Here is a 26,961-nt window from a genome sequence, read left to right as displayed (position 1 = left end):
AACTAAAAGAGTGAATTGTACTTCAGCTCTCTGACGTTACTTCCGGAGTAAATAACTCCCGTAGTAGTTTACTTCTGTAGTATGGACTTCTTTAGTAGACGCTACTTTTGGAGTAATTTACTCCGAGATGGAGGTTACACATCCATGTGCAACTGTGGGGAATGACTTTGGTCGCCATTTTGAATTAAACAAAATTTCGACCAATCTGAGCGATGGAGTCGAAACTCGAAGGTGCGAGTTTCTACATTCGCGATGGCTGCACACTTAAGCCAGTCCACCTTCTGACAGATTTAGTTTTGTCTTCATTAAGTTATTAAGGAATTACACATTTTCTGTATCCCTAACTAGGCTATCACAAGACAAATATATACCACGCTAGTCAATTTCTCATGATTATATTCCTAATCCAGATATAGGCTACCGTATCACGCAACAAATATTAGCTACACTTCACTCAACACAAAATACACTTCCACCTTCTGAATGAAATACAAGCACAAACAGGCTCACTCTGCTATTCAGCAATCTCGCTGCCAACTGGCAAGCAAAGCTCCCCGAAAGTGCAACTTATCGTTTGAAGTTCAGAAGGGCCTTTTCTGTAATCCCACAACTGTGGCGACGGTTCTTACCCGAGTTGGATATCACGCTTCTTTCAAACGGGATGACGAATACAGTAACATTTCCAGGGCTAGGGAAAATGTGATGGTACTAAGCGATAATAGCAAAGATTCATGATGCGATAAGCAAGATATTTTTGTATAGATTTAATACGGTGAGAATTGAGACTTTGAATTTACGATGTGCTAATCAGGAAAACGTGTTGATGAGGAACGTACTATGAGGGTTTCACTGTATTTCTGTTTAAAAGTATGTTATGAGTACAGGGCTAGTTTTAATCCTCTATTGGGATCATCTTCAGCTGCTAAATGTATCACAAACATTATTACAGTATATTAAGATAGCAATACATTAAATTAAAAATATTACACCATTTAAGATATGTACAATTTATGGTGATAATAACACATGTTAATGTCTTCATCACATATCTGAGCTCATTCAAGACTCAATTCTTCACAGACTGCTTTGACTTCACTAAACCTGCTGACTCTGTCATTTTGTCTTCACCTGCATGGCTACATCTTCTGAATGTCATGATGGCAAGTGCGGCCAGAAAGAAAGAAACCGTTGTTTGTCAATAAAGATGGATCGGGAGTGAGTTAGGTTGGTGAAGTTCCAAATTCACAAGTCTACAGTTCATTTCAGATCGCATGTGTTAGCTTTTGAATGGAAAGGATTTATACCAAGCAGTGTAGCGCTGCAAGCAATACATACACTGCAAGGATTTGGCGCAACCACAACTTGTCACACGACGTATATTCAGAATGGAAGCAGGGAAGACATGTACTATGTTTACTTACCGAGCTAACATACTGTTATGTATGGCCTCCAGCAGCTGTTGCACTTGGTCGACGGTGGACTCCCGAGGAATGGTCTGCTTCTCGCCCGTGTCCCGCCGAACAGCTACCACTTGCTTCTGTTTCAAGTCTTTCGGCCCCACCTCGACACGCACCGGCACACCCTGCACAAGTTCAAGTCTTGGTACATTTTGTGTCATAGCGAGTGCAAGTTGTGTTTTTTTTTTTTTTGCTAGGGGCTTTACGTCGCACCGACACAGATAGGTCTTATGGCGACGATGGGATAGGAAAGGCCTAGGAGTTGGAAGGAAGCGACCGTAGCCTTAATTAAGGTACAGCCCCAGCATTTGCCTGGTGTGAAAATGGGAAACCACGAAAAACCATTTTCAGGGCTGCCGATAGTGGGATTCGAACCTACTATCTCCCGGATGCAAGCTCACAGCCGCGCGCCTCTATGCGCACGGCCAACTCGCCCGGTGCAAGTTGTGTAATCTAACCCCCAGACTCATCGCAAATGGGAGATGTCCTGGTGGCAAATCCTGCTTACTATATGAAATTAAACACAATTACAAGAAATGATACCAAAAGAAGAAATTTCACAATGAAAGAATAATTATCGGTATTAACACATTGAACACTTGCATATTTGTACATGTTAAGTCATGTATATGGAGCATTTTTGCCGTATTTTGAAGCTTTATAGTCCGCCTCTGTGGTGTAGTGGTTAGTGTGATTAGCTGCCACCACTGGAGGTCCAGGTTCAATTCCTGGCTCTGCCACGACATTTGAACAGGGGTACGTGGACTGAAACGGGGTCCACTCAGGCTCACGAGATCAACTGAGTAGAGGTGAGCTCAGCCATCCTCGAAGTGGTTTCTCACTTCTTCTCCAGGCATGTCGGGATGTTTGGGCGCCTTCTCTCTCTCTTCTAATCTACCCATGCCCCCAAAAGGCCCTCCTAGTTTCATCCCCGACCAAGTGCGTTACATTCCAGGACACTACCCTTCAGGCGGTCGAGGTGGGATCCCTCACCGAGTTCGAGGGGAAAAAACCCTCAAGGTAACTTTGTAACTTTGACACTTTTTGAGCTAAAGGAATTATTCTTTTTGCTTCCCAAACTATAATTATCTGTCTCAGCACTGAACTTATTTAGTACTTTTATTTTCAAGTAGCAAATGTGCCCGTGCTTCGCTACAGTATTCAACACTCTATACGGATTTCTACATAAATTACTGTATGTGGGGTGAGAAAGACTATTACATTGCATGTCTCTTAGTGTTACTGAAGAAAGGTCACGAAGACGTCCCCATATGTTCTTTCCCGTGTAAGGTGCGAGTTGTGATGATAAAAGCCCACCTCAGTCACAATCAATTTGGGGAATTTTCGTAACAATGGCAGGCCCCCTCTCCTCCTTCCAGACATGTTCCAGTTGAGTTATCATTATAATGACAGGCCGATTTTCCTAATCCAGTCAGCTTACTGCCAGTCACACTCGAGTTAGCGACTTTAAAATATAACAGCAGGCACCCTTGTCTACTGCCAGACACCATCGGGTAGGGAAGTTTTGAACAAAATTTGAAAGCTCCCTTGGCTTCCGCTAGTCAAATCGAGTCAATTCATTACAATGGTAGGCCCTCCTTACTAATGCCCATTCCCACTGCCAGTCAAAGTAGATGTGGGAGACTCCCTCCTGCTATCAATTTGTAAAGTATTAATAATAACGGCAGACACACCCTTTCTAGATGGCTACAAATTGACTTCAATGAATATAGACTGATATACAAAAGTATATGCACGTTTACAATATTGTGGACATTAACTTACAGATTAACTGCTGCTTAACAGTACATCATATCGACAAACTGATTGCATCATAAGACGCCTCTTTTAGCGATGTACATGGTTGATCCTATGACATTTTCTCGTATCTCCTCTATTTATGGGTCAGAATGAGTTAGAAACGTTGAATAGAGCGAAATTTGGGTACAGTTTTCACACACTGTAATACTTTCCAAATACTTTTGTAACAGAAACATACAATTTGGTTCACATATGGCCACTATGTGGGGCACAGATTGTGCCATCTTTATTATAAGTGTGTCAAACTATGAAATAAACATGTAAAAAAGTACAAAATTTACGTACAATCGAGAAACACAGCCAAATCTAGCGTATAAGGGAAAGAGATATGACACAAAGTCATAGGACCAAAGTTGTAGATCACTTAGATTCTAGCTCATCTGGCAGATTGTGCTGCCATCTTGATTGGGGAGAGGGGGGGGGGGGCAATTAAGACTTTCTTCAAACTTTTAAGCCCACGAATCCTACGTTATCGCTTTGGATAAATATATCCGACTGCATTCTTATGCTGAGTCCCAAATTTGAAACTCCCCACCCCCCAGCAGGAATTTTGCAAATTTTCTATTTTTCTAGGGATTCTCTGATACCAAGTTTTAAGTTTCTGAGATGTCTGGAAGTGCCTCATTAAATCACGTCTATTTTCATTTTTATACCTTTATATATACAGATCACTCCAAGCCAACTTGTTTTTATTAATACAGACAATGAAATATGAAAAGGAGCCAATATACTTATCACATTTGCGAGCTTTTTTATTTTTTTCCATTTCTTTCACATCATGCATGAAATTATTTTTTTTCATATTCACATCTAATTTGTTACTTATTATGAATTTGCTACCTTAAAAGACAAAATTTGATTCGTAAATGTAATCCTTTTTCTATAGTACAATTAAGAAAATTTTACTTTGCGTGATATAAGTCTGGAACATTTTGGTAAAAAGAGAGGCGTATTGTTATGTACATACGTTTATTTGAATTAAAGAGAAGTCAATTGTTCATCATGATTAGACTTAGGATTTTATGCAAAAACCTATTTTGTTCCTGAAGGGATAACTTAAGGTTAGAAACGGTGGTCCTATAGTGTCTTAAAGTGCTCAAATTGACACTCCTACAATTCCTATTTTTAATCCCTAAATCGATTAAAAAGGCTTTTAATTTATTCTGAGATACTAAAATATTTAGCGACTAGTTTTCACTGGTTTAAAATACTTATCAAACAAAGTCTTAAAAGCGGGAATCTGCAGACCACACTCCCCGGAAGTCCTTTCCTCATGAACCTCCCGCAGTTCGTGCTCGTAGTCCGTCTCGAGTAGAATGAAGAAAGTGTCAATTACAGGAGATTCCTCATTTCAGACTGGACGGTAGCAAAGAGGTGAGCGATATTCATTTTATATTTCCCCCTAAAAAGTTGCAATACATTTAACAAAATAAAAATGTTATTCTAATTGATAAATGCCTATAAAAATAAGTAAAATTTACACTGCCTAAAATATATTTTAAAACTTACTTTTTCACATCTGAGAGTCTATGTTAGAAGCTAAAAATTCGATGCATCATCATCGCTGCCATCCAGATTGGATGATGAATTCCAGTTTTTCTATTGAAGAATCAAGACACTGTGATGCCATTAACAGCTCACAGTGAGTTGACACAAAGGAGGTCATCATTTGATGGAATCTGATGATGTTCTTTCAAGAACGAAACATCTCATTAAGTTGTTTCTTTTTCAGGGCCCCATCCCCACAGAGCAACACCGAGCCACATTATTATTCGCTGATCAGCCAATCAGGAACCACGATAAGTTTCATTAGTTACGTGCTCCCTAAATCACGGCTACTATGTTCATCTTACCTTCTGCATACTTCGCCGTCGTGCTGCCGTAAACATTCCTACTGGACAAACTGTGCCTCCGTCTCCTCACCCGACTGCGTGCTGTCTCGCCTTCCTCGCCGGCTCTTGATTACATCGCCTGTTTCTCGTACATTCCAGATTACGCTTTGCTCCCCTATATAACTCGCCGCTGCCTTTCCATCGGCGGTCAGGTATTCATTGTGCACGTAAAGCAGTGGGAGCAGCAACTCTTTCGCACGGCTGGTCCGTGGCGATTTTAAACATTCTAATCTACGTCACATCATATCATCTTTGTGCACGGTGAGCAGACTTGTAATTTATGACATCTTAATACTTTCGATTTTCTTCACTCCTTAGCCCTTCAGGCCTTAGCATACATTTTTTTTCTTTTTTGAACTATGGCCCATTCTGGGCACTTCCAAGTCGCTTGTTAAACAAATTCTTCAAACTTGATCAGAATCTTGTGCAAATAGACTTGTGCTTCGGCAAACTCTACCATTGACACGGAACCTGGTGTACGCCGTGTGTGTGCGTGATTTTATTAATAAGGAAATAGACACAGTAGCCTGGTTTTTTACCCTCTTTCACTCTCGCCATTTCCTTTAATTCTGCATTCTTTTCCCCCTCCTTGCGTATTTTTTTTTTTTCTTCTGTTCCGTTGACTTCCTTTCTATTTTCACAAATTGTATGTCGTTATTAATTGTAATAGTGGCCTATACTCTTTGTTAACTTTTTCTCACATGGTGAATAATTATGGTGCTTTTTCTCTTTTAATGTAAAAATATATTGTTGTTAGATCCGTTTGGTATTGTCCATAAGATATGCTATTTCCAGTCATTGCATAATGTGTTTCCCCAGATGTACATATTTTGTCTACTCATAGTCTGATCATCATCCTTTTAAATTCTTTTTCTATTGCCAACATAATTTAGAGAATTCTTGTTACAATTTCAAAATCTGCTTTCCCTTGTGGAGTTCCATGTAAACTTTCCAATTCTTGCTTACGCACCTAAACGTTGTAATTACTGTTATTTTTGTTTCATATTTATCAAAGGTGTTCTTGATTGTGATTTAAATCTTGTTGTTTCGGCTGTTTTTGCTATCCCTGCTTCCCCTCCCCTTTTCCTTTTATGCACTTACCATGGTATACCTCCTGGGTAAAGGTCCAGAAAATAATCCCTGCGCTATTCTGCTGACACCTTGGAATTTATTTTGATTGCTATACTTGCGAGTACTGTGTATGTGCTGCAAAAGACTTGGCTGGTGTTTTCATTTGCACGTGACCTTGGGCTCAGTGCTTTGGCTTCTAGACACACACAGACTTGGATTTTTTGCATTTTGTATTATCTCGTCTATCTACAGATATTATACGCTAAAAACATAAAATTGACCCTGACACATTATACAGTACATTTTTGACTGATCCAGTTGGTTTTCACTTTGCACCAGCGATGCTTGTGAGAGTCAATTGGTCGTATGCCCATTGCTCTTGATGTTAACATACCAGGGAACTGTTCACAGAAGTGAGCTCTGCATTCGTGGACTGTGTCCGCAATCTTAAGAGTACTGTAGATTTCTTGTCTGGATTTTCTTTTGCAGATCCCATTTTTGTATTTGTGGAGAATCTTTCTGCTCTAACTTAGGAAGCACACTTTTCTGAGAGGATAAGACATTCTGATGCACAGAGAGTGTTCTAATGATGAATTTTTGTTCTCCATTAGGGTACCAAGTATCAATGCTTGTTCTTTCGTCTTCCTCTCACTATGTCTCCTTTTACTCTCCTCAGACCATTCCGAGGCTCTTTTCTTTCCCTTCTGACCTAAGAATCTTTCAATATTTTAACACTTTATTTCTAAAAATCTCTCTCTGTTGCTTCTCCTCCTATAATGTTTCTTTCTGAATCTTCTTGCCTTAATAAATCCAGGTTGTTGTTGACTTCTTGTTCCAAAGATATTTGAAGATCTGTTTGGTTAACCTGCTGTCATCTAGTTTCTGTTTCTTTTATGTTCTGATATATAATTACTACTTGATTTCCAGAGTTCCAGCTTGTAATTCAGTACTACACATTCACTCAACGTATAGGTATTCCAGTTAGACTACTGTGTTGTATTCTTGTATTTTGAAGTTTTTAGATGAACACTTTCTATTGTAGACGAGTCTTTTCTCCCAGGACATTACAGTAACCCTACTCCATATCGAGGAAGACAAGTATTGCATCCTTTCCTCACTCCTTGTGTTTTCCAATGATAAATCTGACAGTGAAGACCAGGTCAATTGTGGATCACCCATTCCTGAAGCCATACTGTTGTTCTACCAGTGGCTCAATGAAATGTTTTTCAGATGGAGAATATGATAATCTGCACACCAGGTGAAAGCAGAGAGATCACAGGGTGTGCCCGCATAGCTCCTCCTCCTCCTTCTTCTTCTTCTTCTTCTTCAGCCAGAGGATATAAGCTTCGTGCAGCCTTTTCTGCATCCAGTTTAGTCTAGCTGGCCACGTGCCTCGCAGCGTTCTGCTTCTCACCCAGTCCCTTAAGCTGATGCCCATAGCTCTTTGACAGAAATCCAGAGCAAAACTGTGCAGCTGAAGATATCCTCACCATGCAGAATGTTTAGGACATTTAACTACTCCCTGGTCATAAAGAAAGCAGGACTAGAACAGACTGCGAGTCAGTGTTGGAAGGACAACTAATCATACGGAGCTTCATGGAGAAACAGGCCTTATGCAAATGTAGGTAACTGCAGACCATTGAACATCTGCATTTCCATACAGCTGTACTGATCATACCTTGTAAACACTGTCAGAAAAATATACATACGTTCTGACACGCATAAGGAAAGATTGCCGACTACATCCCATTCATTAGCTTATGATCGAGACCTTCAAAAACTCTGCATTCAGCCATGTTTGATTCTTACTAACACGTGGACACAGACGCTAGCTGCACTGCCAACTTCAAAAGTAGTTTAACGACTGCCTGTCCAATAATAACAAAAAATTCCTCGCTCAATCAATGTTTTCATGTCATGTGGCTGAAGAAGGTCTTATCGAACCGAAATGTGTACTAGTTTACAGATTTGTTGAAAGGTATTGAAAGGGTGGATCTTATTAAAATAATTTCTTTATAGAAATTATTTGCTGGCAGGACCTAGTGTTTACAGTGCACTATGTCTTCTGGTATGGGCTAGAGCAATTTTGTTACTTTCATTGATCTGTCTCTGTCTTATCCTTGACTTTGACAATGTGAAAGTGACTGAGGTATGAGCCAATGTTATTAATGCCATTCCTTATGCAGCCAGTCCCTGCTATGAATGGTGTGAAAATGTTGCTCATAGTGTCGGTTGGTGCATGCATTTCAGTGTGCTTGGCAGACTGATTGTAATAGCAACTTCTGGCTCGGTGAGGAAAGCAACGGGAAACTGCCTCACTCCTCATTGCCCTAGTACGCCTCTTCAGTGATGCCTAGGCCATCTATGACAGCTGATGGCAGAGCTGTTGAGGATCCAACCAGCCTTAGGGCTGAAGACTGAACATACATAGTACAATTTAGATGCAAGTGTCAATACGGAATGCAAATACGAAATTTATCACATGTAACAATCAAAAGATGGCAGACAATTTACAGAGATGAATATAACATGACAGACAAGTGGTTGGCACTCCAATATTATGTCAGGATTCTCCCGATGCATGGCCGGAGAGGGAAAGTCATAATGCAGGGGTGTTTCCAAGAGACGAGAGGCAAAGGTTAATTTTTTTTTGCAATTTGCTTTATGTTGCACGGACACAGATAGGGCTTATGGCGACGATGGGACAGGAAAGGGCTAGGAGTGGGAAGGAAGCGGCCGTGGCCTTAATTAAGGCACAGCCCAAACATTTGCCTGGTGTGAAAATGGGAAACCACGGAAAACCATCCTCAGGGCTGCCGACAGCGGGGTTCGAACCACTACCTCCCGGATACTGGACACACTTAAACGACAGCAGCTATCGAGCTCGGTAAATAATAGATTAGAACAGCATTCCAGAGCATAAGAATAATTGAAAAATAATGGAATAACAAGACCAAGAGTAAATAAATTAAGGAAACTAAGGATGATACAGTAAAACCTCGTTAGAACATTTCCGCATGGGACGACAAAAATTAACGTGTTAAGCGGGAAAACGTACAAATGAATATATGAATATAAACTATCCAACGTGGATATGGAAACACTAGAGACATTTTTTTCCGACATGAGAGCATTTTACATCATGTATCCGCGGGTACACTGAAAACTATATCTATCATTTCTAAAGATGAGTGGAAAGTATTAAAAGATGTGAAAGACATGAGAGAACAAATACGAAAACCTTTTCCGCTGGAGCTTATGAAATAACAAGTGCAATGAAAGGTGTGAACAACACCAAACAACAAATATGAAAACATGTGCACGGGGGCTAATAAAATATCCAAGTACGAAGGTAATCCCAAAAATAAGGTCTCCTATTTTTTTTATGAATACATAGACCTCTCTATTTCTAGACTGGTTCACATCATTTTACAGCTATTTTTCTACATAATTATCATTTCGGTGGAAGCATTTTTGTATGCCCAAGTCTTACCAGCTCGCCACCATGCTGTTCAGGAAGTTGTGAACTTCATCTTTCACCTCGTCGTCGGTGCCGAATCGCTTTCCAGCCAAATGTTCTTTCAACTTGGGGAACAAGCGACAGTCACTGGGCGCCAAGTCGGCACAAGAGCAGCGGTTTGCCAGGCGTTGTCATGGAGAATGTTTACGCCCTTGCTCAACATTCCTCTTCTCCGGTTCTGAATTGCCCGTCTGAGTTTTTTCAGGGTCTCATAGACCTGTCAGCGTTAATTGTGGTCCCAGAGGGCATAAGGTCTACCAACAATACCCCTTTCCAATCCCAAAACACAGTTGTCATGACTTTACTGGCAGACTGTGTTTGCTTGAATTTCCGTGGCTTTGGCGAAGAGGGATGCCGCCACTGGTGGTGGTGGTGATGATTATTGTTTTAAGAGGAAGTACAACTAGGCCACCATCCTCTATCTAACACTAATCAGAGCGACACTTCGAAAAATGAAGATATCGGCCAAAGGAAGACAAGGGCCACGAAGGGCGTGAAAATGAAAGACTCCCTAGCCCTTGCAAATCTAATAGCTTCTGGGTCCGAAAAGAACAAGAGTTGATCGAGAAAGGTCGGATAGGATAGATGAAAGTGAGGAGCCTGGCACAAGTAAGTGGAAGCATTGCCAGGTCTTAGCTCAGGGCCCCATGGTCGCCAACCCATGCTCCAAAGTTCAGAGCCCCTGAGGCCCCTTTTAGTCACCTCTTACGACAGGTAGGAGATACCGTGGGTGTTATTCCACCGCCCCCACCCACAGGGGGTGAATGCCGCCACTGGCATGATTGTTGCTTGGTCTCAGGTGTAAAGTGGAACGCCCAGGTTTTGTCGCCCATGACAAGTGAGTCCAAAAAGTTATCCTGTTCGGCTGCAAAGCGTTGAAGAAGTGCGCGGGAAGAATCAACTCACTGCCGCATGTGGTCTTCAGTCAGCACGCGTGGCACCCATCTGGTGCACACCTTCCGGTATTTCAACTTACCGTTAAAATTCTGTGAAAGGCGGTTCGAGAAACCTCAGGAACCAAAGTGCAGAGATCATCCAGGGTGATCCGCCGATCTTCACACGTGATTTGCTCAACTGTCTCGACGAAAATTGACGGACTCCCGCTCCTTTGTTTGTCGTGAATTTCAGTCCGACCGGCTGCAAACTCTCTACACCACTTACGAACATTTTTGAGATCTATGCACGACTTACCATACACTTCCGTCAATTGACGATGGATTTCAATCGGTTCAGTTGCCTTTCACGTTCAAAAAATGAATAACTGCGCGCACTTCGCACTTGGCGGTTACATCCAACGGGAGCTCCACTCTCAACGGCTGCCAAGCCAAGACCGAGTGCCTCAGCGCAATGTGTGCATGTTTATATGCGAGCACGGGAAACACTCTTCACAATATTGTGACCAACAGCCACATGAACAGTTCTGTATTTATAAAAAATAGGAGACCTTATTTTTGGGATTACCCACGTATTATAGTAGATCACACTCTTTCTAAAACAAATGTTAGTAGAAGCCTTTTATTTCAGAGCAGTGGGTTATTTTATTTTGCTTTACGTAGCACCGACACAGATAGGTCTTATGGCGACGATGGGACGAGAAGGAAGCGGGACGGTACAATCCCAGCATTTGCCTGGTGTGAAAATGGGAAAACATGGAAAACCATCTTCAGGGCTGCCGACAGTGGGCTTCGATTACCGGATACTGGCCGCACTTAAGCGACTGCAGCTATCGAGCTCAGTGGGTTATTAAACATTATTTTCTAGTCACACTCTCAGACAATGAATTGGAGGTTACACTCGACCATGTGCGACCGGTAGGAATCAAGGGGAATGGCTTTGACCGCCATTCTGAAAAACTTCAACCAAGTCGAATGATCGAATTGAAACTCAAAGGTTTGCAGCCTCTGAGTGCTTAAAGATGCGGTAGCCAGTCCACTTTCTGAAAGATTTTAATTTTGTTTTCATTAGTAAGGAATTTCACAACTTTTTCTGTATCCATAACTAGACTATCACAAGACAAATATGCACCACACTAATCTAGATATAGGCTACCGTATCACGTGACAAAACTTCACTGTACCACTCAACCCAAAATAAATTTCTAACTTCTGAATGAATGCGAAATACAAGCACCAATGGACTCACTGTGTTATTCAGCAATTTCGCTGCTAACCGGTAAGCAAAACTGAACACTCCTGAGGCCAACGGCTTGCTCTCCAAATTTGCAACATATCCTGTGAAGTTCAGGAATTTAAGGCCCTTTTCTGTAATTCCGCAACTGTGGCAACGGATCTAAACCGAGTTGTAAATCATATTTCTTTCACAAGGGATGTCGAATAACATTTTCAAGGCTAGGGAAAATGTGATCTTACTAAGCGGTATTAGAGAAATTTCACGAGGCGATAAGTGAGGTATTTTTATATAGATTTAATATGATGAGAATCTGGACTTCAAATTTACGACTGCTAAGCGGGAAAACATGTTAATGCAGAACGGAGAAACAAGGTTTCATTGCATTAAAGAACTCCAAATAACAATAGATGATCTTAAGAACAAAACAGAAAAAAATATACTTCAAGGCACATGCCAGGCAACAGACCAACATCAACAAAAGGTCTAATGGAAAGGTGTTTTCAATTGAAGAAATAAATGAAGAAATATTGGACTGAGAGAAAAGCAGAATATCCTCTGCATAACTGACTAAAATAAATAAATAAATAAATAAATAAATAAATAAATAAATAAATAAATAAATAAATAAATAAATAAATAAATAAATAAATAAATAAATAAATAAATAAATAAATAAATAAATAAATAAATAAATAAATAAATAAATAAATAAATAAATAAATAAATAAATAAATAAATAAATAAATAAATAAATAAATAAATAAATAAATAAATAAATAAATAAATAAATAAATAAATAAATAAATAAATAAATAAATAAATAAATAAATAAATAAATAAATAAATAAATAAATAAATAAATAAATAAATAAATAAATAAATAAATAAATAAATAAATAAATAAATAAATAAATAAATAAATAAATAAATAAATAAATAAATAAATAAATAAATAAATAAATAAATAAATAAATAAATAAATAAATAAATAAATAAATAAATAAATAAATAAATAAATAAATAAATAAATAAATAAATAAATAAATAAATAAATAAATAAATAAATAAATAAATAAATAAATAAATAAATAAATAAATAAATAAATAAATAAATAAATAAATAAATAAATAAATAAATAAATAAATAAATAAATAAATAAATAAATAAATAAATAAATAAATAAATAAATAAATAAATAAATAAATAAATAAATAAATAAATAAATAAATAAATAAATAAATAAATAAATAAATAAATAAATAAATAAATAAATAAATAAATAAATAAATAAATAAATAAATAAATAAATAAATAAATAAATAAATAAATAAATAAATAAATAAATAAATAAATAAATAAATAAATAAATAAATAAATAAATAAATAAATAAATAAATAAATAAATTAGCAGTGTGGTATGACCTCAGCATCATATGGAGGCATTTTAATATCGGCTGCCTGCTCTATTTTACCCTAGGCCTACCAGATCACAGAGTCAACTGAATCTTTCTTGGGTGTCTATGACAGAGTTTTCATTAATTTTGTCCGATAAACACCAAATGAAAGCCTCTGTGGCTCAAGTGGCAGCAAGCCGGCCTCTCACCACTGGGTCCTGTGGTTCAAATCCCAGTCACTCCTTGTGAGTTTTGTGCTGGACAAAGCGGAGGCAGGACAGGTTTTTCCCCGGGTACTCTGGTTTTCCCTATCATCTTTCACTCCACCAACTCTCTCCAGTATCATTTCATTTCATATGTCAGTTGTTCATCTTTGCCGCAGAGGAGTGCAACAGGCTTTGGCAGCTGGCACAATTCCTACCCTCGCTGCCAGATGGGGGCTTCATTCATTCCACTCCTGACCCAGTCAAATGACTGGAAACAGGCTTTGGATTAAAAAAATATACAAACACCAAATGTGTCACCACAGATCTTTTATATGCCATGGATGGAAGAGGCTCACACAGCTGGAGATGCTCTTGCAGCACTTCTTTGAGACGAGATGGAGATGAGAATGCCATCAGTGCTCACTTATGAGGGTGAAAGATCATAATGGATGGTGCACAACAGATGCATATGGACGGGGTCAGAACATTCAGGAATCGGTCACAGGCTGCGACAACTGAGGTGAAATATAAGTTGAATCAATATGATTTTGACTGATATTAGACCCGACATCTTTCGGGTTTTTCTGCGTGAAATCGTCCATTATTAGATGCTTCACTATGCATTTTTTCTTTTAAATTTGCTTTACATTACACCGACACAGATAGGTCTGATAGCGACGATGGGATAGGAAAGGGCTAGGAGTGGGAAGAAAGCGGCCGTGGCCTTAAGTAAGGTACAACCTCGAGTGAAATTGGGAAACCACCTTCAGGACTGCTGACAGTGGGGTTTGAACCCACGATCTCCCGAATATGCGCCCCTCACTCGGTCTCACTATGCACTATTATAGTCTGAGAAGATATGTAACATGATAGTGCAGAGCGAGCCATCTCATGATGGACAGAGAAATAGTCAACTGATTTCAAACTTAGGGCATCGTTAGTTTCTCTTCTGAGAGCGGAGCACAGCCTTCGCAAAGTGTAAGGACTCCCCTTTATTTGCCTCCTTCACAAGGCAAACGCCCAAAAGATATAAAGTCTAGGTGTTAATGACCTGTACTTGGTTACCTTAAGCTCCCAGTGGTTGAACTTCCATCCAGGAGAGTAATTGTCTCTGTAATCTCCCCAGACCTTGAGCCCAGCCGCCTTCAACTGCCCCTCCAGCTCCTGGCAGTAGGACAACAGCTGCAGTCGTTCCTCCTCCTTCAGACTGGATGTCACACCGCACGGGATGATCACCACCTACAACAAAATGTTATGTCATTCAATCTGTAAGCTCAAATAAGCACCTTCAATGTTCTTGATGTACATCTAGCTTGCTAGGTATGGTGGTACTGCACCACATCCTCTCCATGAAGTAAATAAAACCTCTTTAACCCTAAAACCTTGACATGTCGCCTCTGTGACTGTCGCAAAATTTCAAATGTATAAATCAAACCCATTCCTGCTACTTTATAACTGCGAGCATGCGCCTACAGTACTTTTGAGCGATGAGTCAGTTATGCAGTGTTTGTAACGGCGTCCAGTGATATCGGACAGGTATAAAAACATTGTCTAAATCGGATGTCACTTCTCCTGTATCATACAGATACCAGCAGTCTCACAGTTTTACACATAATGGACGCCACATGAGGGCCATTACAAAACATCCCTGAATGCGTATTATTCCACTAATTGAATTTGCTGTTCCTTTTTTCTTATTTACAGAATTTCACTGATAACTTTACAGCAGTGCTTCAGTTCAAATCATCATCACCACCATTCAACAATAACCGGCCCTGCTAGACCCAACTGTATTTGTCTGTTTTTCAAGATGTTTGTGATCTGATATGTACTTATAACACTGTGTATCTGTTTATTTGTGGTCTGTCTCCCTATAGTTTCTTTCTGTTACTTAGAAAAGTAGTTTTAACATTACAAGTGAAGTTTTTACACAAAGCCATGTGCATCATCAGTGCTAAAGAACAATATAATATCCTAGGTGCCAGCAGGAGCCCATGTGTGTCATTTCATTGATGGATGGATGAGTTAATAATACAGGATATTTACATTGCATTGTAACAAATATTACATTGCTATTTAATAATTGTTCACACCAAGAATATCCTTCAGTAACTGGGGTGTTTCTGATGCAGTAGTGAATATCACTGTAGTTGTTCAAATCACATGTATAAAGCAAGGCTCTAAGTAAACAGCAACAATAATAAATGAAGTCCATTGTTTCCCCCTTTTTGTGACAGAAGTTACATCTCCTCCTCACTGAACAGCCTTTTGCGTTTAGTTTTTGTGTTGGAATTTGAAGGACCAGGGTTGAATAGACAACATCACAGCTCACCTGAATGGAAGCCACTCTCGGAGGCAGCACCAGGCCCTGGTTATCGGCATGCACCATGATCATCACACCTAAAAGCAAGCACAGAGTTGATAATAGTACAAGAAACTGGAGACCTAAATTACATTGCACTTTAGAACATATCCACAAGGTTTAAACATGTTGCCAAGTATCCAGGCACTGTACTGGCCTCAATATAAGACTTTTTTTTAAAACATTAAAATGTACTAATAAAAAACATAAGTTGTCTTATACCTGCAGCCTAACATTTAAAGACTAATGTTTGTGAAGGTCTATTTGTATCATTTGCCAACTGTACTGGCTTATATGTTAAGTATTACCATGTGCATCGCAGCTGAGAGATAAATTATTTATGAGGCTCACCTTTTCCTTTGATTTCTTTTCTATATAATTTATTCATTTCTAATTCTGGCTATCATTAACAGATTTACTTCTATGCCTGTGGTCCTAAGTCAACTTAAAGACATCATATTGTGACAAGAAGATCATAACCTCAATTTTTGTTATTTTATTTATTTTAATGTTTATAATTATTCCTACAACATTGTCTTTGTCTGGTTTACATATGTTTTAGTTATCACATGATTTGTTTAGTTTTTATTTGGCTGAAGATGGCCAATGAGTGGCTGCAACTAGTTCCAAGACTTATGTAATATGACTTAATTGATATATTTATTGTATTGTCAATTTATCCTTATAATTGCCCTTCAATACACAACAAATATGAAATTTATAGCTTATAATTGTAACGTATGATGCACGTGGAAGGAAGAAGAAAAGTTTACGGATGCCAGCACATAAAGAGAAGCACTCAGAGGATCAAAGACATGAAAATTTATCAAAACTGATAGGCTTGATACTCCATATGAGTTGGAGAAACGAAAGCAGGGTTACTGAAGGCATTAGAGATATCACATAAGTTAAAGGTTCTGGTAACTGAATTTAAAGCAACCCTGGGTTGCTGTAAACAAATGAAGTGGCATTCGGGACTGTGTTTAAGATGTCCCACTAGTACTGTGCAATGCCCACTGGCAGGTATTTGATCACCTATGAGTACTACACAATAAAATGGTGAAAAGCCCACAATATTTTATATTAAGATAAAACTTTTGTTCGAGTTACTTTTGGGTTCATTAAATTATTTTAGTAATAATTTTGTGTGTCTATTTCTAGCTAGGTGCAGCCCTTTTAAAGCAGACCCTCCGATGAAGGTGGGCGGTATCTGCCATGTGTAGGTAACTGCGTGTTATTGTGGTGGAGCATAGTGTTGTGAGTGGTGTGGGAGTTGCGGGGATGTTGGGGCCAGCACAAACACCCAGTCCCCAAGCCAAGGGAATTAACCATTTAAGGTTAAAATCTCCGACCCGGCCGGGAATCGAACCTGGAACCCCTGTGACCAAAGGCCAGAACACTAACCATTTAGCCATGGAGTCGGACAATTATCTTTGTTATACAAGATCTTGATTATGTTGTAATTAGGTAGATTTATTATTCAATTCTTCTTGAAAATACCTTTCAAAAATTCAAGATTGTCTTATATTCAGACCAATAAGAAGTCTATCTACTGCAAGAAAACAGGCCAGATCCCACAGGAAAAAGAAATGCACTCTCTCTGTCTCAATACAAGCTGTCATGCCTTTCAGCGGTCAGTCTGCATACCTCTGTGAATATACTGAGCCTCTTCTCTATTTCCAACTGGTGCTGAGGCCTCATGTAGTTCCACAAGTCTAACCTCTACTTCTGTTACCCTCTGTGGTTGAGTCCACTATTCTCCTCAAATCTGGTTGAAGCAGATAGCTTCACCAATCGAGATAATTCCCGACATAGAATTTAGGTCCTCATTCAGAGTACCCTTCTGCCGATGTTTCCACCTTTTTGTACCAGCGATCATGTTTGCTACTTTCATGTCTTGTTATTTCCAATTTACGAATAAGATACGCTGAGCCTCCACTCCCGTAATGGTTTGAAAACAGATCACTATAAAGAATTCACTCTTTTCTAAGAGTTGTGAGCTCACTGTATTAGCTTTGCAGCACCTTCTTCCATCTAGGAAGAATACACATCTAACCCTTTCAATTTTGTATTCCCAACCTGATACGCAATCTATCGATCACTACTTATCTGCATTTAGGGCCATCGCCCAGATTGCACGTTTCCTATGTGTTGATCAACTAGACTTTTCTTAAATAATTTCCATGAAATCTAAAATTAATCAAACATCTCCCTTGGTAAATTATTCCAATCCCTACCTCCTCTTCCTATAAACGAATATTTAACCCAATTTGTCCTCTTGAATTCCAACTTTATCTTCATATTGTGATCTTTCCTACTTTTAAAAGCACCACTCAAACTTATTCCCCTACTAACGCCATTGCGCGCAGTCTTTCCACTGACAGCTTTGAACATACCATTTTGTCACTGGTGTAGAATATATTGGAAGTGGAAAGTGTTTATTGAAGATTTTATTTGTAAACCTTGTTAAGTAGTACTTACTGTATGATCTAAAGTGGGGTGATAAAACATTATTTGTATTCCATGTAACTACCTAACCTGTACAGTGTGAATAGTTTGGTAACACATGGTATTTGTAACAACTAGATTTCATATTTACTGGAACTATCCAGAAAGTTGTAACTTGTATTTCTGAACAGGGTGTATTGGCCTTTGTTAGTTATGTATTCTAGAAAGTATGTTCTGCCTTTTCTGGAAATGGAAGATTCGCAATCGTGCGTATTCGAGAAAATTATTTATACTTCGCGACTGAAGTAGGAGTTGTGATTGGTGAATCTGGGTGGCGATAGGCGGGATCCTGCGTTCTGATTAGCTACTCCTAGGCCAGGGTTTCCTTTTTAAAGAGAGGGAGGCAGCATTTCGTGGTCTGTCTGTCTATCCTCTACCACTTGACTGTCCGAAGTTTTGACGTCGTCAGCGACACCTCGCTACCGGGATCGGCCATTTGGGGTAAGCACTCTCTATTTCTGTTCCACCTTAAATTTCACTTAATGTTCACTTACTTTTTCACATGGGAGTTTGCTCTAACCTCACCCAGACTCGCTGCTCGATTATTTCGGATGCCGTAACTTTTCAGCTGGGCTTGCCTGTTTGTTTCCGAGGCATTCCCCTTTCCTTGCTTCACTAAACATGTAAATTGTAGTTTTATGTATTTACCTTGGGGTTTTGCCTCTAGTAGTTTTGTGTCACTTGACGTGTTCAATTGTGTTCAATTATGTTGTTCAGATATTTTGAAAGGTGCGTTTAACTTCACTCTAAATTGTATTGTACGACTTGGGTTGTAATTAGATGTATGGTATTTGCTTGACTCCTTGAACTTATAGGAAGCTATTGTCAAGGAACGTCCACTTTGTGTGTCCCAAGGAACAAGTAAATTGTAGTTCACAAGTTCGGTACGACTGAAATTGTTCGGAATTCGTTTGTCAAGTCCCTTGTAAATAATACATTTTGAAAATCAAGGATCAGGGTTGATTTTCCGGAATCTGCAACCTAAGCCATCTCCATGCCCTTGGTAGGTTCCCAGCTCCTTTCACGTTCCTGGGTTTTTATCGTCAAGTTGCCCCTACGGATATTTACCAGTGTTGTTATCGGCAGACTTTCGCGTAGTTCATCAGCTGTTTTCTTGTGTGTGTAGTGTCTTAGGTACCGTGTAATTGCACTTACTTTCCTCCCTTTACTGTGTTTGTTGTAGCCGCTGAAGTAACGGATACACATTTAATCAAGAGTTCGTCTTCTTTCTCTCACGTCTTCCCAGCCCAACTTTGCAAGATTTTTGTAATGCTACTCTTTTGTCGGAAATCACCCATAACAAATCCAGCTGCTTTTCTTTGGATTATTTCCAGTCTCTTATCAAGTAATCGTGGTGAGGGTCCCATACAATGGAACCATGCTGTGGTGGTATAATTTAAAGGGGATTAGTATAACTACTGCCATCTATGACTGTATGTGTGGAATTTAAAATGTAGTGTTTAACAATGCACCATGAATTGCTAGACAGCAACTGGCTGTAATTTGTTAATTGTGGTACATCCAATATCTTGACTGCACGACGTGGAGCAATTTCTATGGTTTTTATTCCTTGACTCTGCTGTGCGTTTGTCAACTGTCGATGCGCGTTGACTTGTGGACCTACTCTGTGAACTGGGAGTCAGCAGCTGGTCATCTCCAAGATGGCTGTATTTGAAGCGACATTGTCTAGCCATTATGGCTAATGGAAATGATTACCGTCCACCCTAGTTAAGGGACTGAAGTGGCTGTGGAACCTCTTACTTATTAGAACCCCCTGTGATAAGTTATTTGGTTGTTTTACTCTTAAAGTGGCTGATTAGTACAGTGTAATATAAATTCTTTCTGTGAACGAACAACGTGTGGTAAAACTATTTTATAAAATGTGCCGGAAAGGGTTAATTATGAACCTCTTCGTCGGTAAGTTTTGTAAACTTCATACTTTGCTTGAGGTAGCTCGTCTACCATGACTGTTGGCACAAGGAGTTCCCTCAAATTAAAACACGTCAATACCTCAAATTTTGTATTTATCGTTCGAAATAATATTTGAAGCAGTTTAAAAGTGTTCCCCTCCAAATTTCAAGGTGATATTCGGTACGTACTTTGACGGCCTGAAAACAAAAACCAACCTGTGGTCTCTGTAATTGTTGTTCTCTAGTATTATCTTGAAGGACTGATCCGAGTACAGCTAAGGCCTAATAGCATATTATTATCATTGTTAAAATTTAAATTTGTCGTTCTCAGATGTGTTCTACTTAACTTAATTTTCTTGGTTTATTATTATTGTTATGTTTTCTTGGTAGCTAACTCGTATAGAATATTGAAGGTGCTACTGTGCTTTTGGAACTTTATTTGCTTTATCGTTATAGTTTTATTGTTTCTTGTTGTTGTTGTTGTTGCACCATCTCACAACGGTTATGTCGTTGTGTAAAGATGACGGGTATTGATAGGATATGATTTGATATGCATTGCGTCACTGTTGCGCGTTCATTGTGGATCAGACGCTTGTGTGGTGTAGTGATGATGACTGTGGTTTATTGTATGTGATCGCTACGATATTTCTTCGGTTTAATGTGCAAGGTGATTTTGGGTGTGAATATGTCGTGTTTTCACATGTCACCGACTTGTAAATTTTCTCGTTTCCTACTACGCCTCTGCCATTTGTGGTATTTTGAATTTGTTGGATGAGATGTTTCTCCTTCCCTTCTGGTTTATTTTCCTTAGTTTATTTCTTGTGTGACCTTTAAATGGTGATGTTATTTTTTAATGCACTTCAATACTGTAGTAGAAAACTTTGTCTACAAAATTTGTCTTTTAAAAAGAAAATCATATTTACTGAGAGCTCTCAAACTAGTATAGTCATGTGACCATCAATATAAAGGTTTTCTTTTTACAAAAAAACCACTGCAGTTCGTGTACAAAATATTTAAAAAAATATTAAATTGTTTGTGATTTATAGAAAGGTTTGAGTGAATGAATTGATTTTTTCTTATTCTTTCTTTAATTTATTTAGTTAAATTTCATTGTTTTTTAAATTTTATGAATTATTTATGGGCGATACTCTCCTTTTTTTAAATATTCTTATTTAGTAAATTTTTTATGTTGTTAAAACTATTTAGTGTTTCATGGTATTTCACATGAATTGCTCTATCCTACTCCCCTGGATCCACCCTCTGTTGCGGTTCTTTCTAAACTTTGATTCTGCCCAGATTCCATCGCTTCCCAGTCCTGCGTCTTGTGTTTTGATTGAAGCCTAACCTACAGTAAGTAGTTGGCATGATTTTGTGCTGTGATGGCCTCTTATCTGTCTTGTGGTAGTACTGGCAATCGAAACTGAGCGTTTGTGGTGTCCGTGGTTTTGTCGTCCTTGCGTTCGATTATCTGTACGCCACAATACTCCAACTGGGTTCTATAAGCCCTCTCCTTTACATGCTCTTAGGTTTCTTCACAGAGGAAATTTGAAAAATTACCTCAGGCTTCATAGAGCTGAAACCACTGTTTAAAAGCTAGCAGCCAAAGAGTGAGACAATTGTACCTCACCAGTACACTAGAACCTTGATGACTCAAAATCCTGCCTAATTCAAAGAGCGCTCGCTCCCGGAAACACGAGGTTCGGTTTTGCATGTTGTTTAAAAGGTTTAATTCGAATTATGGATAATTCGTAATTCAATGAACAACATCGGTCCCATTATCAAAATTCAGACTTTTAATTAAAAACTGCCTTTACATTAAAAAAGGGACAGTATTTTACAGAGTAATTTAAATTCAAAATTTATCCGCGTCACGATAGAACGAGTCTTTCGGAACGTGTAGGGGTAGCTTTCTGCACTTTCATTCACTTCAGTGTGTCCGCAGTGTGCTTAATATTTGCTAAGTTTGAGTGAAATCATAATTCTTTTGTATTCAGCATTTTAATGAGCACCACAATATCACGGAGCAAGCAGTGTGTGGAGAAGCAAAATCCGCGAACACCGGTGATGCCGACAGTTAGTGTAAAAGCGTGGCTCCAATTTGTATGCACCAAACAATATTGTCAATGCCGATCAACTGCATTTTTTTAAATGACGATCCCAAATGGACTTATGGTTTTAAAAGGGTGAAATGCCAGGCAGGAAATCGTACAAGGGTGGGGGTCATAGTGCTGTGTTGCAATGCGAGACACTTCCTCCCCTCGTCATAGGAAAGTTCGATAAGCCACAATAAAGGGCGTCGGGCACTTTCCGTGCAAGTACAAGGAATCTACAAAATGCAAAAAGTACAATAATCCAAAAAATAAAGCATTTGCTCAAGGGAGCCAGCATAATTTGTCCTCTTCTTTGAGTCATGTGTTTTTTTCTTTCGTTGATTGAGGTTATGTGATTTATCCAAGTGCATTATTTGAATAATGTAAATGCACCTTGTTGGATACATTATGGAAATATTTTCTTCACGGCATTTGAAAGGTTAAAACTGTGAATCAAGGTTAACTGCATGAAATAATGGGTCTCAAAATATTTTGTGACACGCCAAGGGTTGCCATTTCTGAATTACGAGTTGGCGGTTAATTAAAAATCACGTAATTCGAAGTTCGAATTTTCCGTCCCAATGACTTTGAATTAATGAGATTTTACTGTAGTCTTCTACATCCTGGATGGAAAATGTTACTGATTTCAAATAAAACATTACGAATTTAAACAGATTACTCCCAGGGCCAAGCCCATACTGTTTACTTGTACCCAGAAACCAGCCAATCTGAACGATATTCAAAACATTCCTCCTCTATGCCTACCCAATGGATTTTTGTTCAATCAAGGGATACTGATTTAAGCAGAACTGTCCTCTTCATTTTAAAATCGAAGACAACACAATTATGTGGACTTCTATATTTTAATATTTTTTTAAATACTCACTGATGATGGAACTAAGTTCTGAATTAATATATCTTAATGTGCGCTGATATAGACTGTTGTTAATTTTAAGAGGTGCCATCAGGATTGTTTACAATGGCTTACTACAGAAACAGGAAGCAATCTTCAATACAACAGTGTTAACATACCGATAGTTCTTGTTGTAATTCCCCAGGAATTCTGGAACACAAACTTCTTTTCTGCCGTCTCAGGATCTTCATAGACAAGCTCAAACATTCTTGAGAAATTTGTTCCTAGATGGTGGGAAGTGGCTCCCTGCAAAGAGAATACACACACTTCTCTACATTTAGTGCATATCTACAAATGTGAACCTACGTTCCTTCAATTTTCTTGTATTTATCTGGCGTTCTCCTGTTTCTATACTTCTTACATCAACAAAGATTTTCCACCAAAGAAGAAGAATGATGAGGCTGGGAAGTAGTAAATAAAAGATGGATGTAGAAGAACTAGGATTGATCTGAAAATGTGAACATGTTATTCTATTTGAATTAAGTTGAGTCTTTTTTTCAGACAGTTTATAAATTTATTTATTCAAAATTAGTTTCAGCATACTGAAGAACATAACAGTTATAAAAAATATCATATTTACGCGAATAATCCACGCGTATTTTAAAAAATTATATCAGGCACGAAATTGGGGTACGGGTTTTATTTGCATCAAGGTTGGCTTTGTGTAACCACAGACAGAAGAAAACTGTCCCATATGTCATTTTTAAATCGAAAACAATTAAGACTTTCAATTCAAAACTTCCTTTATTGTCTTTAAAGTAGTATTTTACAGAGTAATTTAAATTCGAATTTTCTCGGCGTCACGATAGAACACGTCTTCCGGAACGTGCAGGGGTAGCTTTCTGCACATTCACTTGCTTCAGTGTGTAAAATCGTAATTCGTTTGTATTCAGCGTTTTAAGGCAGTATACGGAGAAGCAGAATCCGTGAATACTGGCGGTGCCGACAGTTGGCAAAAAAGCGTGGCTCTTAATTATAATCAGTTCGTATGCACCGAACAATATTGTCAGTGCCAATGAAACTGCATTTTTTAATGCCGAGATCAACAGACTTATGGTTTTAAAGGAGATGGGGTACTGTACTGTGTTTCAATGCAGACAGAAGTGAAAGACTTCTCCACTCATCATAGGAAGGTTCAATAAGCCACGATGTTTCCGTGCAAGAACAAGGCATCTAAAAATGCAAACATTACAGTAATCCAAGAAATAAGGCACTTGCACAGGGGAACCAGCATAATTTTCGCTCTTCTTTGAATATTCCTTTTTTTCTTTCTTTAGGGTGGGTTTATGTTTGCCAGCCATTTATCCAAGTGCTTTATTTGAACAATGTTAATTCACCTTGTTGGATACAGTTTGGAAATAGTCTTCTTCCACGGCATTTGAAAGGTTTAAAATGCGAATCAATGCGATTGCAAGCATTAATGGGCACGTGATGCAGTAATGTTTGGCATTTCTGAATTACGAGAGAAATGCCATGGCGGGAAAACATACAAGAATACAGTCGCAGTCCTGTGTTGCAAAGCGGACGGAAGCAAGACACTTCCTACTTTCTTCCCTCGTCATAGGAATGTTCGATAAGCCACGATGTTTTAAGGGTATCGAGTACTCTCCGTGCAAGTACAAGGCATCTAAAATTCATACGGTACAGTAATCCAAGAAATAAGGCACTTGCACAGGGGAACCAGCATAGATTTCTCGTCTTCAAATTTTTTCTTTCCTTGCGTGAGGTTATGTTTGCTAGCGAGTTATCTAATTGCATTATTTGAATACTGTAAATGCGCCTTGTTGGATACATTACGGAAATAGTTTCTACCAACGCATTTGCAAGGTTTAAACTGTGAATCAATGTTAATTACTTGCAGTAATGGGTCTGAGAATATTTTGTGACGAGGCAAGGAATGGCGTTTCTGAATTAGTTGGCGGTTAATTCGAAATCATGTAATTCAAACTCACATTTTTGCGTCCCCACGACTTTGAATTAGGGAGGTTTTATTGTGTCACAAAACTAACAAACGAGTTTGCAGGTGTGTGTGTGTTTCAAGTGTTTACATTGCACAAAAATAATTATTCACCACGGGTCGTATTACTATCCGAGTAAAAAGAGACCGCATATGTGAAGTGTTTTAGACGTGGAGTGTGGCGAATTTGTAAGTAATTTAGGAAAAGATTCTAGTGACGCACGAGACAAAGAATCTTGCGATCTACAGTGAATCAAGCCTAATGCAAGTTCAGATTAATGAAATATCTGTCCCATAAGGCGGCCTACTTGCTAATTTTCATGGAAAATATATTTTATAGCAGTGATATTGCATTTTTATCATCTCAAATATATTCAAGGAAAGTATATTAATATTTGAGTAAATACCACATGGAACTCGGAGTGATATGAAATGTTTGTTTATGCTCACGTTACTCTTTCGATAGAAGGAATTTTAGTTCAATTCACTTTTCTTTTTTTCCAAAATGGTCCTACCTAAAATTAGGGTGCGGGGATTATTCGCGTAAATATGGTAATTAAAAACCCTTTTAGGAATAACTGCATTAAAAAAGTAATTTTCTGTTTTAGATTTATACAGAGTGTATCACAACAGGGATGCTCTTCGTGTTATGTTAACAATCGGATTGACAGAGAAAATGAGGTCATTTTGTTACTTCCAGGAGTGCGATTCAAACTGCTACGCCAGCTGTGCGTCAGGGGAGGGAAGGGGAATGCCCCAGTAGGCAGTTTGTTCTGCACATGAACTCCCGTAGAAAGAGAAAATGAACTTGTACCAAGAATGCAGGTCACACCACACATCTTCAACATAGTCCAAATGCACTGAAGTAGGAAGGGGAGGTGGGGCCGGATATTGTACATCTACTGTTATTAAACTATTATATACAAAATTCCTTTCAAAAAGAAGACTTTTTTATTAAAAAAATACAGGAACTGCATTGACCAAGGTGGATTTTTTTTAAAATTCTCCTTTTTCACAGGAACTCTGTATATTATATGTCTTCAATACGGACCATTGTGAACATGAACATGATCCCACAATACGCTTCGAGTCGCACGTTGGCCAGGCCGAAGAGGTGGACACCGAAAAGAAGTCAATTTACCAGCCAACTGTAAACTACTATAAAGATAAATATCACCTAGACAATATTTCCGTCCATGGACTCATGATCAGAGCTCGAGGCACAATCCCTAAATTTCTTGTACAGCTATGGGATTCTCTCGGTCTCAGCCGGACACGACTTCACGACATCGCTATCGCCGCAATACGAGGTTCAGTGACCATACTCCGCAATCATCTATATAACATCTGAAGAACCGTATTGCAAATCTATTCCTGAGCCTTTTGGTGAATCTTCTACCTGGCACACTAGCAAAGTCAACAGTAACTTAGAAGACAAAATACTGTGTAGTCGACATACTTTGTCCTTGTGGCAGCCTCCGCATGGGGGAAGTTGTAATAATAATAATAATAATAATAATAATAATAATAATAATAATAATAATAATAATTAAAAAAACCATCAGGCATATTGTTTCCTTCGTTCAATTTACAATGTTGCGAGTGAAGGGGCAGCAGGATGTTACTGTGGCCAACAGACGGAAGGAGAACCGATCTGGTGCATTCCTTGACTGACAAGTGTTGTTGGATACTGCCTGTAAGAGACAAGTACAAACAATCCTGTGCAAGT

General features: G+C 38.6%; 1 protein-coding gene across 1 annotated transcript in view; it reads right to left on the bottom strand.

The window, feature by feature from the left end:
- The window catches only part of GluProRS (Glutamyl-prolyl-tRNA synthetase), a 399,755-nt gene that overhangs the window by 17,020 nt on the left and 355,774 nt on the right, over positions 1 to 26,961 (bottom strand). Inside the window, exons 26-29 of the mRNA XM_068230702.1 lie at positions 23,395 to 23,521; positions 15,825 to 15,892; positions 14,558 to 14,731; positions 1,422 to 1,582 (exon numbers count right to left, since the gene is read on the bottom strand). Of these exons, the coding sequence (XP_068086803.1) occupies positions 1,422 to 1,582; positions 14,558 to 14,731; positions 15,825 to 15,892; positions 23,395 to 23,521 (530 nt within the window). The remainder of the gene's footprint in view (positions 1 to 1,421; positions 1,583 to 14,557; positions 14,732 to 15,824; positions 15,893 to 23,394; positions 23,522 to 26,961) is intronic.

Source organism: Anabrus simplex, chromosome X, assembly GCF_040414725.1.
Source record: "Anabrus simplex isolate iqAnaSimp1 chromosome X, ASM4041472v1, whole genome shotgun sequence".
NCBI lineage: Eukaryota > Metazoa > Arthropoda > Insecta > Orthoptera > Tettigoniidae > Anabrus > Anabrus simplex.
The sequence above is the reverse complement of the archived record's forward strand: the minus strand, read 5'-3'. Positions and strand labels throughout refer to the sequence as shown.